Raw genomic sequence first — 14223 nt, forward strand, 5'->3', positions numbered from 1 at the left:
ATGAAAATAGGCAGGAGAAAAGAAAACTTCAGCTGCATTTTGAATGGAGATCCTATAGGACAAGTAAAATATGTCAGTTAGTTTTGAACAGTTTTAGTGAAGATGGCAGGTTAAATCTGGAAGTAGACAACAGAATAAGCATGGTGGGTAGCGAGCGGAATAAATTTATATGGAATAAGAGAGAAATTAATCAAAAAATCAAACTAGCAGTATGAGTGAAAGACGTATGTTCAAACCAGTTTTAAGTTATAGATATGAGAGTTGGATTAGAAATAAAGCACTTCATCAAAGACTAGAGACCGCAAATATGAGGGTTCTAAGAAAAATTAGGAGAGTGAACCGATGGCATCAATTGCACAATCACAATAAAATGATTGTGTCATTGAGTGGAGTAAAATTTTTGATAGGGGATAAATAATAATGTAAACCTAATCATGTAGTGCTGTCATAGTAACCTGAACACCACTTGAGGAAATTGATGATGATAATAATAATAATAACATTATTATTATTATATTTCAGATGAACACAGATCAACTTATAAAATAATAAACAGCATATTAATTGCAGTCATTTTATAGTTCTTAGCAATCATCCAAAAGAATTTTTTTGTTTTTTTTATGTGACTTCATTAGGAAGAAAACGGAATGCATGCTGGATTAGAAATAAAGAGTTGGATTAGAAATAAAGCACTTCATCAAAGACTAGAGACCGCAAATATGAGGGTTCTAAGAAAAATTAGGAGAGTGAACCGATGGCATCAATTGCACAATCACAATAAAATGATTGTGTCATTGAGTGGAGTAAAATTTTTGATAGGGGATAAATAATAATGTAAACCTAATCATGTAGTGCTGTCATAGTAACCTGAACACCACTTGAGGAAATTGATGATGATAATAATAATAATAACATTATTATTATTATATTTCAGATGAACACAGATCAACTTATAAAATAATAAACAGCATATTAATTGCAGTCATTTTATAGTTCTTAGCAATCATCCAAAAGAATTTTTTTGTTTTTTTTATGTGACTTCATTAGGAAGAAAACGGAATGCATGCTGAAAACTGGTGTGAAAGATAAAACTGTTCCCATTCTGAGTTCCATCGTATGTACAGTGTGTGTGTGTGTGTGTGTGTAACAAACTATTGGAAAGTCAGCTAACTATTATCGCTTAGTGTACAAGCGATCACTTTCGCAAAAAAATGTTCCTGAATATTAAAGAAATATCAACAAATTGTCTTGGTAAACTACCAAGAAAATTTTCCTGAGCTAAAGTATGAAAATCAAATATTTATGTACGGTATACTTTAAACGAGCTAATGTTGAGTATTGAAATAATAGAGAAAAGCAAACTAAAGATTTAAGGAGAAAAATAACTATTTTTTAATCCATTACTTCTGTAGGTAGCTCGTTAACTAGAGTTTTATAAGCCAAAAAGAGCCTCGGTAGAGAAATCGCGCAATTATTGGTTGCTATTTGTTCATCTTAGTCTTGATTGCATTAATTAGATTATTTGCAATTTATTAACAGATGCATTCTTTTGGGCCGGGAACACCAGTAGACCCGATGCCACAGGTTTCATCATTCCTGACGAAAAAGGAGGGTAAGTTCTGCATAATTCTGTAAAGAATATATATTGTTTTGTTTCATTATTTTTCCCTTGTAACTTTCCTGAAGAAAAGGCAGAAGAAAGAAGCATCTTGATCCAGACGACAAGATGTCTAAATGAACCATTATATCGTATTATAAAATTTTTCTTCTTTTCCAAAATAAGGCAATCTTCATTAATTGTTTGGTAGAAATTTATTCAACAGGTTGGCCGAGTGGTTAGCCTGTTCGCACTCCAGCCAAAAAGTTGCGGGTGCGAATCCCGCCATGGGCATGGATGTTTGTGATTGTCCTACAAACTTTGTGTGGAAAGGGAATCTACGACCTGACCACTCATTCTAGCAGAAGACCTCACTGCCGTACCAGTGAGGTACGGCAGTGACCATTCGGCGTCTACGGGAGTCAAATGTGAGAAAAATACTAATTTTATATTTGATTTCTGCATCGTGTAATTACTAATACTATAAAATACTAATTTCCTTAACTCTTTGGCATATCATTAAATTCATTATCAACATTATTAAACACATCTATGAAACGTCACATAAATTAAGCAGCCACATAGTTTATATAGGCCTCATACATAGTTTAAATAGACCTCAGCAGGATGAAAGGAAGTCTGACAATTCTGATACTAATAATCTTTAAAGTCCCAGCAAATCCATTTAACTTCTTACTTTCGTATAATTACTAGATATAGTACTGAAGTTAAAATGCTAGAAGCAAACTTAAAACAGTTTATCCCGATAATTTTCCCCCTTAAATATACACAGTTCATAATTTAGCTAAATTTGAATTGCATCAGAAATTAAGCGGGCATGTTTACCATGCAATTTCGAGAAAAATTTAAATACTCAAGAAATTCGATCACCAATTAAACTGAGCATATCTGCCTTATCGGAATTAGATTCAAGCCATATTAGCTTGCACAGAGTAGCTTTCCCTAATCATTGCTAGGCGACAGATACGCAGCAAGTCTGTGAGAACTGGGAACCATAAGGGATAATTTACATGTGTACCATCTGTTGGTTTTCTAGTGTTCCGGCTCATTTTGCTTTTGTGAAGAAACAGGGTAACAAATTTCTTTTTTCTCCATCCGTTTCTTTCTCCTCTATGCATTTGGGATCGAGGTATCCGACAGCGTCACTGAGAGCTTTAATTTTAGCTAGCCTGGCTAATTTGGAAGCAGTTATGAAAAACTGACTAAAGTTGTAAAATACCTATTTCTGTCAGCACTGGAGTTTTGCGCATGATAATAAGTGAGCAAGCTCGAAATGAATTGTTTTGTCAGATGTTGCCTTGTTAAAACAGACGGCGTATTACACACCAGCTTATCAGAAAGTAATTTAAAGTAAAACTTTAAATTTCTAGTATTCATTATCATAAAAACACCTTCGGCTACTCTTAGGTCTTTAGGTCTCCCTCGCTTTGTTTCATTCGTTTTAATTTCCTTGCTCTTGGATATAGAACACTGGCAGTTAACAGACAGCAATAAGCATGCATGTAGTGCATTGTTTAGTGTAGTGACTTCTCACTGAGTCTGGATTTCGTTGCAGTGCCATGTATTAAAATTTGACCATTTCTGGTCACAAATTGGAACAGTTATGGGCTCGACTTTCTCCCAGTGGAAACAAATATTGCACTTAGTTTTCTACCTATTCAATTTCAGTCATCGCTGAAACAATTGGTGAACGAAAAAAAAATGTTTCACATCGTACTCAAATGTTTCATTCAAACACCGACTTTTTTTTCACCGGCATCGGGGACACCAATATCCCTATTTGTAATTAGCCATCATCATCCTCGTGGTGATCCAACGCCTTTTAAGTAATATTATTAAGAGGATCATTCGATACCGGCTGAGCTACAGAGGCACTGTCATTTTGATCTCATTATATCAATTGTAAAAACTGACCGAATCATTAGACTCGGTCAGTTTTTACAATTGAAAGAATTAAGGTAGGGAAGAAAGAGATTGAAATATCCATGTGACTTCATGTACCATTTAAAATAGCTCATTTTTTCATATTTAGAGACATTCAATTTATCTTTTGTGAATAAAATCACATTGCTACTATTTTAATTATTTATTAGTAATTAATTTAGGTAATGTTCACATATTAGACTCGCATCTCTGCCGGCCTGCTTGGTCGAGTGGTTAGCATATCCGCTCTCCAGCCAAAAGGCTGCGAGTTCGAATCCTGCCATTGGTATGAATGTTTGTGATTGTCTGTGGAAATGCTAGTGGTGGTTGGCGGTAGATGGTGTTGGTTGAGACAGTTGTAGAGTAGTTGCCCTCCCTCGATGAGTCTTTGGACTCCCTGGAGGTGTCACGTAAAAATAATAATCTATTGAAGATTCCCCCCCCCCTTACTAGTGATTTGAAGTGACTTGTAAAAGTTCGACGTTTGGAACTTTTGAAGCCAATTCATTTAGTTTATATAAAAGACTAAAAATAAAATAAATTCTTAGCCCGTCCCAGGATACTGATGTGCAAGAGGTCCCGTAATCAATAAACATGCCCTAGAAAAGGCCGTCTGTGTAAAACAACTGCATAAGGTTTTTATTATCACCAGTTTATATATATAAATCAGTTATGAAAAACCACATCACGTCAATACCTTCCATTTTTGGCTTCAGATAGATGGATCCTTTCTACTGAATGTTTCATGACTTATATTATGGAACATTCAGTAGAAAGCCACCTTGTGCTATCGATTCCCAGGCTTTTGTGGATGGGAATTGTGAAATAAACAAATCGCACGCGGGCGAAATAAAAAAAAAAAAAAAGTTCAGTTCCTTGTTAGATTAAAATTCTACCAAAGAGAAAATCTAACACTAAATATTCCTAAAAATATCTTGTTTTTTTTTTTGCTAAAAAAATTTAGTTTTCATTGTGATAATAGCTGATATTGGAAATTAGTGCTAATCAATCTTGAGCGCGATAACTTACAGATATTAGCATGCAGATATTATTATTATTACGGTGTTTCCATGGAGTCAGAAGACTCATGGCAGGAACCCCTAGCCAAGAAATCTAGGTGACCAGATCTGTGTGCAATAATCCAAATTGTAGTCTTATTAATGCCTTATAAAGTAGAAAAATAACTTCCCTATCCATGATTGTCAGTATGTTCTTCAACAGCCATGTAATTTGATGTGATATCCTCTAAACTTAAGTTCTATGTCCACAATAACTCCCAAGTCCTTTGCTTCGTCAACTTCTTGCAGTTCAGTTCCATTAATATTACATAGCATGTGATATCATCCTCCAAGTGCATCACCTTACAAGTGGATATTTCCTTTCAAATTATTTCCAGTATCATTAATGTAGAAATTAAACAACAGAGGACTACGTACATAGCCCTAACGTACACCACTAGCCGCCTGCCTTCTACTAGATTCATTTCTTCCATTAACCACTCTTTGATATCTGTCCATCAACCATCCTCAAATCCAAATCACCGGCTTTGGATCCATTCCTATTTGCTCCAATTTATGCAACAGAGTTCCGTGTGGAATCCTGTAAAATGCCTTTGAAAAGTGCAACAGTATCACCGAGTAAGAATTTCCTTTATCCAACTCTACGGTTACTATATTATAGAAAGTAAGTTATTAAGGCAAGACCTACCCTTCACAAAATCATGTTGTCCCTTAAAGTATCAGATTTCTGTCCACCCAGTCCTGAATTGATTTTATCAATTTCTCGAAAACCTTAACCATCCCCTCCTGATATACTGATCAGTCTATAATTTGCAACTTCTCTTTTGGAGCCTCCTTTATATTTTGAGTAAGTGTTACAAAGCTAACCGATAGTTTTCCCCTTAAAATGTAGCGGCGCTCGGTGTTAATTAACAAGTTGTTGCAGTGTGTATGTTTCTGCAAAATACGTTCACTACACGAATGAGATCTTTGAAAAAAAAATTGGTTTCAAATAATTACATGTTGAAAACATTTTCATACTAATGTCAGAATGCATACCATTCTTCGCTTATTACTCTACCAAAAAAAGAAAAAAGCTGCAAAGAATTTCTGCAAGCTTTCTTAATTTAAAAAAAATATATATTTTGAAATATTTAGCAGTAGAATTACTTCTTGGTAGCGTTTAAACATGACAAGGAATCATAGAAATTATTTATTCTCTAGTGATTATATATTCCCAATTTTTATGCAAGCCCATTCAAATAAAAAAAAAATCATTAACATACTTTCCAAGTATGTGGACTTCAGCGGTTCTGTTAGTTTTAATAGTGAGTCACTATCATTTAACGTAAAAGACTTAACATTGAGACTTAAGGGTATTCAGGAGATCAAAAATACGATGACTACGAGAGATGCACTTTTTATGATTTCTTTAACCTCGGATCTTTTCCACATCGTCTTTCGTTAGGGATATCCAAAGTGTTTACAGAAGAATGCTCAGTTTGGCTGGAGTCAAAATATTCACACAGGACCTCAGTTTATCACTGAACTGATCGCCGCGCATCATTGGCAATGCTTCGTTTACATATAGGAAATAAGCAGCAGAGGAATACTAGTCTATCTTTGACATGCTTAAGTACTCTGGAAGGAATAAAAAACATACCATTTCTGTTGGAAGGATTAATGCACGCTTTTTTTTCCGAAAGTGTTGATACAGAAAAGCATAAATGATCTTCAAACATAAGAGTCTATACATAACGTGTAAGGCCTTTCTAGGGGAATTTTATTGGTATAAATGATGCAGCTCAATCCGCTTTGTTAATTGCGTGCATTGTATCAAAGTATTCCAGTTACTTCGAACATCGTCAGATAGGTCTCATGCGTATTGCTTGTCTTGATGGTGGTTGTCAAATTTCGAAAGTTCTCTCCTTTCCGAAAATCATGATACGAAGCTCCAATCGCTGGGTATTTTTGCAAATAAAAGTGGTGTAATAAATAGTGATCACGTGCCCCCCCCCCGCCCTCAAGAAAAAAGAAAACTGCACCCCTGCTACAACCGGTTTTAGAGGAATTAAGGAAGTTTCAGACCAGACAATGTGTCCGTTGTGGCGAATATTCTGTTAGCAACAGAATGATTCTCGTTTGTGGACTGTCGAGAAAATCCCCCCCCCAAAAAAAAATGGGAATATATACGGGAAATTTAGTTTGAAAACATAGAGATGAACTTACGAACTCAGAATCACACACTTAATTCAGTCGAACATTAGTGAGAAATTGCCAGAGGCCACCTTTGCTGTTAACATTAAAATGTTTGTGTGGGACAAGACGTCACACATAAGTGGACTGATGGACATGGAAGCATATACGTCATGCGTATGGAGTAATTCGTTATAAATTTCTTTTTTTGAAAGTTCCAATACTTGGGTTTTTAACTTATTATGCTTGGGCATCTCTGAATATACTTTATTAATTAATTAAATCAAATTGATGTTAGCTTTGAAAAACATGGTTTTTCAAAGCTAATATCAAGCAGAATTAATATATAGAATAACATAAATGTATCATTAAGTATATTAATTATTATACATAATTTAATAATTAATAAAGTAATATACCGAGAATCAGAATTGATATATTTTACGTCTGATCTTCCTAATGATTTCTCACCATGTACCATAAAAGTAATAAAACCGGTTTCATTCTTTATGAGCGCGCACACAAAGAACTGTTAATCTATTTTAACGAAATGCAACTTATTTTATTTACCGGAGGAGATCATACAAATTAGCGGTTATGGAGATTAAGGAAAGCTAAGATAATAAAACAGAGCACAAGGTTGTGATTTCCATCGCGACCTAACGCCTCAAGGAACAGACCACAATGATGTGTCAGTCCTAACTCCTTTCCCCCCACCCCCTTTTTTTTGCTTTATTTGTAGGCTAACATTATCTTTTTGTAGCCTTTTATGGATCCATTCTGCTTATTTGTGCCTACTTATTTCTATATTTAAACATACTACCTCTAATCTCCTATTTGATTTCCTTCTTTTAGCATCTTTCGTTAATTAATTATGTGTACTCTTATCTCATGTTTCTTTTGAGGTTATCACTTTTTTGTCTAATTGCCTTCATTAGTATCACGGGAGAGTTAATTCGCTATAATCAAAAAAGAATATTCATTGAGGAACACGGAATAAGTATAGTACAACAGAGCAAAATCATAGTGAAGTCGCAATCAAGTTCTTGCTCAAGTTTCACGTTTTCGGAAACTAATTAAACAACAAAGAAAGAATAAATCTAGTTTCTCAACGATTACGGACTACCACATATCATTAGTAAATATTATGGTCATAAACCATTCTTCCTTAATACAACTAAGTTTCCAAACTTGTCTGTCGATACTTCTCTTTTAAAGTAGCTTTTAATATTGCTAATAAGAATGAAATAGAAAAATGAGTATAGAATTAGAATTATAAGCTTCTTTATTAGAGACTCAAGCTTTGAAATTGTGGTAGGATTTTAACAAATGTACCACAGACAATTGTTTTGCGATTTTTCTGGAAAAATCGCAGTGATTACTTTAATTTCGCAATGTTTTGCGTTACGATTACGTTTCAGTTCGTTCGGTTGCATACTGTAATCTGCTAAAGCAAGTAAAAAGACGTGTCAGATCACTCTGAAGGAAATGTTGGAGACCTTAGCAAATCATAAGGAACAGTTTTCCTTTCAGCGCTGTTTCGAATGCAGATTATAGTCCGTAGAAGACACTTCAGCACCGGTATTAATCGATCCTAATCACCAAACGTATGGAATTGGAAAATAAATGATTCATCTTATTTTTATTTCTTGACTTGGTAAGTTTAAATACTTACAAAGTGCTGCTTTTTGTCTTTGTCAAAATGTATCTACTGATATTGTCGACCTGGTTGAACGACTAACCGGTAATCATCCATCAACCTCTGAGTTCGAATTCTTTTGCGGGAATGGATCTCTGGATTACCAAACCCTTAGAGCGCTCAGTACTAAAGGTTCGCAACATTTCTTAGGCAAAAAATATAAACAATAAAATCAAGCAGCATGAAATTATAATTTATCCTTCAAGAAATAAAACAAAATAAAGTTGGAAAGAATACCTGAATGCATTGAGTGACGATGTTCTGTGTTGACGGTCTTTAAAATGAAAAACAAAATCTCCATATGTAAAATGATTACACACAACGGGGAAGAGAACCAGTCACTTCCACTTATTTCAGTGAAATCAAGTGGAAGTGACTGGTTCAAATCCAGCATGTCTCGTAGAAATTCGTATCCATTCTCCCCCTTCCTCCAGAAGGGATTCAGTTAGTGACCGTCTAATCGATAGTCTTCAACAGCAATTAAATGCAACATCCTTACGGCAATACATACTCCAAGAAACTTATGAAATCAACCTTCATATGGAAGCATGTAATTTCACGAATATAATTGTTCGTATTAAAAGCAAGATACATTTCTGGTGTGAGTAGGTGGTTTAGGTTAAATTCAATTTAAAAATCAATTAATTCTTACTTAGTTTTCAGATTATTATTATTATGTGACTTGAGTTAGTTTTGTTTGCATGCGTAATGTATTACAGTTTAACAGTTTAATCTTTTATGCATTTTGATAAAAGTAGCCTTTCAATATTATTTATGCATAGTTCGAATCCGTTGAGAGCGTATAGAAATGAAAACGTCTTTCTGCAATTACCATCCAACAAACGTCTGAAAGATATCAAGTGGTTAGCAATCTGGTGCCGGAAATTTCGAGTAAGTGCATGTGTTATTTATTATCGCATCAATTAGTTCATAAATTTTAAATAATCTGTTCTTTAAATATGAGATGCATTATTATATACAAATGTCGAGAAAAAGTTTCACATCGATCGAAGTGAAATTGTGTATGTATACGTGTGATCGTCTGATAAAACGCAATCTATAAATAAACGATTTATTTAGATCATGACCAAGAACGCGCAGAGTAGTGAATATAGAGAACATGCTTACTGATCTATGAGTAGAGCTACAAGATTTATAAGGAGCAGTAGTAGGTTTCCGAAATTTATCAGTGGAATTAACTTAGTCATGTTATTCTAGTAAAATGAAGTAAATGGCAGCGCATATCAATCCTAGAGTACTAGACAAAGTCAGTTTGTTCAGACTAACCATCCACTCCCGTATCCTTTGTTAGCTTATCCACTCTAACAGGCTGCGGGTTCGAATCCTTTTGTCAGCATAGATGTTTGTGATTGTCTTCAGGCAGATGATGAATTTTATCGCCTGGTACGAGACCACCTCTCCACTTACTTGGAAGCCTGAATGGACTGAGGGAATTAATTCCATGTTTGGTCTCTAGAGCAAAATCACATAAAAATAAATAAATAAAAATGCAAAATATATAAGTAGTAAAAGTAGAAACACCTTCGCCTGCCCAATGTGTTAACTTATTATAGTTTACAACCTTTCATAGGCTGTGGTCTCATAAAAAATGTAGTGACTTGTATTTCGTTAAATTATGATGTAAGCCTTTCTAATTTCAATGATTTCAACATGTGGCATAACTCTCGCACAACAAAACGAAGAACGTATCCCCGATCAACCAAAAGGACAAAAATATCAATCACTAAATACAAATTTACGATACAGAACTTGCTGAATGCTATATTGTTAATTATTGAAAAATATTTTCTTTCCCTGTTTCTCATTTGCAGACCCAAATGGATGGGAAGGGGGAGAAGCGAGGGAAGATAGTGATACAATAACTGTTTTTTTTTTCTTACACAAACAGAAAACCCTACAGTTGGAGTGCAGTAAGCATGAATCCCATCTCAATTTTAACAAATTCTTACCCCTGTGAAGGACACGCAACACGTGTGGCTCGCTTCGTTCTACACTCGAGCTTAAAAAATGGTGTCCCTTTTTACTCACCAACGTATGCATTCTATGACGACGATTATTTCCAGGATGTTAATGTTGAAATTCACTCCCTTCAGTTTTTAAATGACGAAAAAAAAATGGTGACTTGATTAGTCGCGAAATTAATTGTAAGCTTTTGTTAGCTGAAATAGATTTACTGACATGTTCAATAAAGCATGAGGAATTACATGTTTTGTTCATTTACTACTCTGCCAGCACCGCAGCTGATTTGACGGAACAGATCAGTATTATTCAGTTTTCCAACATCTTTATTCCATGTTTTTGTCAGGTCTGTAATTCGCAGCCAAAATAGTCCAACACATTAAGTGTGGCTTAATTAATGTTATTGGCCATCGCAGCATAACAAATAAGTGATGGTCATTCCGTATCTTTACAAGGTATTTGGATTTTAATTTATTTCTCAAAAACCTGAGGTTATGCAGAGCATGTAATTACTAACTTCCAGGAAGTAATCATTAATGCTGTCTCAAGTAGGAAATTAATGACCAGCAACATAAACAAGCATGTATCTGCCATTCTGTGAACTAAAAACAAGTGTCCTATTTAATTTATATCCCCAAGGTTTTCGGAGATATGTTTAGGTTCAAGGCTCCATGGATCTGAACACAATTGCAAATTAAAATAACCTGATAGGCTGGAAACGAAGGTCCAGTAATGATACCCTTTTGGGTATTGAAGGCTATAACTGTTTGTCTTTTCTTTACTTGGAATAACAAAGAATTTAAAGTGCCTCGAGTTGAAAAGGGCAATTGTTAGTTCTATTTAATTGCAGCTTTGCTTGTGTTTTTTAAGAATTGAAATGCTGGAAACAATTAGATATGAATTTTAATGAGGGTGAAAGGTCATTTATACTTCGTGAAACAATGCAGTTAAGCGATTTGCTTTTCCTTGATTTTATGTTCAAGTAGTTTCTATAATTGAGTGTTTTGTTGTATGCAATTTTAATATGCTCGAAGCGAAACCAAGAGCTATATATATATATATATAAAATAGCTACTTTAGCTTCACTATGGTCCTTGAAGATAATATATATAGATTCGCTTCGTAGCGTACAAGACTGTTTTTTCGAGAATTTATGCAAAATAGTCTTCGGTTATAACGCTGTCTTATATGTTGCGAGTGTAAGATGTCTCTAGTTCCTGCACCTTAGCATTAATTAATCGTGCAGAGCTGTAACTGATTTGCAAAATAAAAGTTCGACTAAGAAAGAAAAATGTAGTTATTGTACTTTTAAAGGCAATATGAGAAAAAATCTCAATGTGGCTTATTAAAATATTTCATATAATTTCATAATGTTACTGTAACGTTTCTTCCTCTAAATCTTCCAATAAATAATTACAGTGCTGGATTTATGTAGATGGAAATTTCATTCTTTGATTCGGTCTGTTATATTCTGTTGGGATATTACAGACATATATTTGGATATCTGTGACTAACATATTCTACAGTTAATAGTACTATTACAGTCATAAAAAATCTAAAGTTAAGTAACAGTAAAAAAGACTGTAGCGCAGTTGGCAGAAGATCGGGGAATCGCAGCCTTCGAATTGGAAGGCTGCGATGCTCAAAATCGATTCTCTTCTTGACAAGAATCCTTATGCGAGTTTTCAGCTGAAGATGAGTCAGCCAATCTCATGTGGAGATGGCAAAAGTTAGTGACAGTCTTGGGCCAACTAAGCTATCTCTGATTAGCTAACAGTGGTGATCGACTGTCCCTCAGTTTCCATACTTATAGGACTAAAGCAGCTTCAAATACTCCTAATGGGAATAAAAGGCGTTAGCGGATTCATTTTATATTTATTTATAATTATGGCTGGAGATAATGTATCCGTCCGATAACTGCGTCTGTTCTTCTGGCTCATTTGCCGAATGAGAAATCCGAGTTTTGTGAAGAGGGACATCCCTGGCATAATTAAGTGGTTAATTCATATCCACTTAAAAAGCCCTTATAAAGATTCAACTCTTCCTAGATAGTGTTGAAAATGGAAATAAGGGACTTTATAAGTCCCTTATTTCCATTTTCAATTCCTTACCGGTGATTAACTCCTTTCTCTTTTAGGCATAATTTGGGGGGAGGGGGGAAAATAAAACTTCATACAACCACCCAAAGCTGGGAAGTGAAGAAATCAAAGGGGGAGGGGATAGGTTTCTCTCTTGCAAATATAATATGTTAGTAAGTCTTTCACCAAAAATATCTCAAAATGCAGGATGAGCTAAAGTTACCTCGCCATTGTCAGCGACGGATTATTATAATTTATAGAGAAACACTTGCAGGAAATAAAATTCAAAAGTTTTGTTTACTGTTTTTGTTTCTGTTAAATGCATTTCTTTGCTTTTAAGGACATGTGCGTATGTTAAATACCATTCTTTGTAACGTTACAATGACAGTTTGAGTTTAGAAAAATAGGCACACCTGAAGGAATTCAAGCTTTCTGAGTTGCTAGAAGAATAAGAAAGTGTCTTCATTATATAGATATCTACTGATAACTGGATCTGATTATAACTGACTAACGGAAATTATTCGGTGTTTATATCAAAACTGGTTAGTTCTTCGCTGATGATGAGTTGTTCACCAGCATGTTTTTTAAATCTCATGGTGTACTTCTGTGTTATTAAGTTTTGAGTTTCATATTTGCAATCAGATTGGGCATAATAATTTGCGAAACGAATTTATAATAGAGAAAATAAATTGAAATCATTACGATAACATAACTTACACCAATACACATATAAAGGGTGTCCCAAAATTCACGCAAGATTTAAATTTAGCGCCATTTGTGCCTTAAAGTGTTGCCAACGAGAAAAAAAAGACAGCGTGACAGCTGACAGTTCAGGGTTATTAAAAATGGAGCGCTACACGAAAGAACAACGTATTTTCATTGTTGAGCAATATTTTAAAAATAATGAAGGTTTGGCAGCTACAGCTCGCAATTTTCGTACAAAATACGGTCGGAATAGTGATTTAACTTCATCAACTGTGAAAAGATAATTAGAAAATTCAAGGAAACTGGATCACTTAGTGATCTTAAACACTCTGGCCGTCCTTCAACAGAAAACATCGAAGCAGTTCGTGAGAGTGTTGCTGAGAGTCCAGGAACATCAATTCGGCACCGTGGTCTTGAATTGGGCATTTCGAGAAGCTCTCTACAGCGTAACAAATCAATTACTGCACGAGTCATTTCCTGGTCGTGTAATTTCCCGTTTTGGTGATCAGAATTGGTCGCCCAGATCATGTGATCTAACGCCGTTGGACTTTTTTCTTTGGGGTTTTTTGAAGTCTAAGGTTTATGCCAACAAGCCCACGACCACCCACGCCTTGAAGGAGGAAATTGAGCGCTGTATCAACGAAATTCAGTCACATTTATGCAAAACGGTCATGGAAAAATTCGACAAAATAGTGCGTATGTGCCAGCAAAGCAGTGGAGGCCATTTACCCGATATGCTATTCCATGCATAACCCTATACTGTATACTTTATAAATCAATAAGAAATTACAATTTTTAATTAAAAACCTGTGTTTTCTATCAAAATTACTTCTTGCGTGAATTTTGGGACACCCTGTATAAAAAATAAATCGAAAGAATAATGCACATCTCATAGAAATTTTAATGTATTTATTTAGATCAAATTTTATTATTTAATTAAATTATTATGAATTTTTTTACAAACAAAAACTTTTACGGGATATGAAGAATCACTGTGGGAAGCCCACACTAACGACATTCTTACAA

General features: G+C 34.7%; 1 protein-coding gene across 1 annotated transcript in view; it reads left to right on the plus strand.

The window, feature by feature from the left end:
- The window catches only part of LOC150107198 (protein Skeletor, isoforms B/C-like), a 62488-nt gene that overhangs the window by 10229 nt on the left and 38036 nt on the right, over positions 1-14223 (plus strand). The window contains exons 2-3 of the mRNA XM_090391681.1: positions 1540-1612; positions 9217-9325. Coding sequence (XP_090247807.1) covers positions 1540-1612; positions 9217-9325 — 182 coding nt within the window. The remainder of the gene's footprint in view (positions 1-1539; positions 1613-9216; positions 9326-14223) is intronic.

This window comes from Typopeltis vanoorti, chromosome 4, assembly GCF_054136105.1.
Source record: "Typopeltis vanoorti isolate ZY-2024b chromosome 4, IOZ_Tvanoo_1.0, whole genome shotgun sequence".
NCBI classification, from domain to species: domain Eukaryota; kingdom Metazoa; phylum Arthropoda; class Arachnida; order Uropygi; family Thelyphonidae; genus Typopeltis; species Typopeltis vanoorti.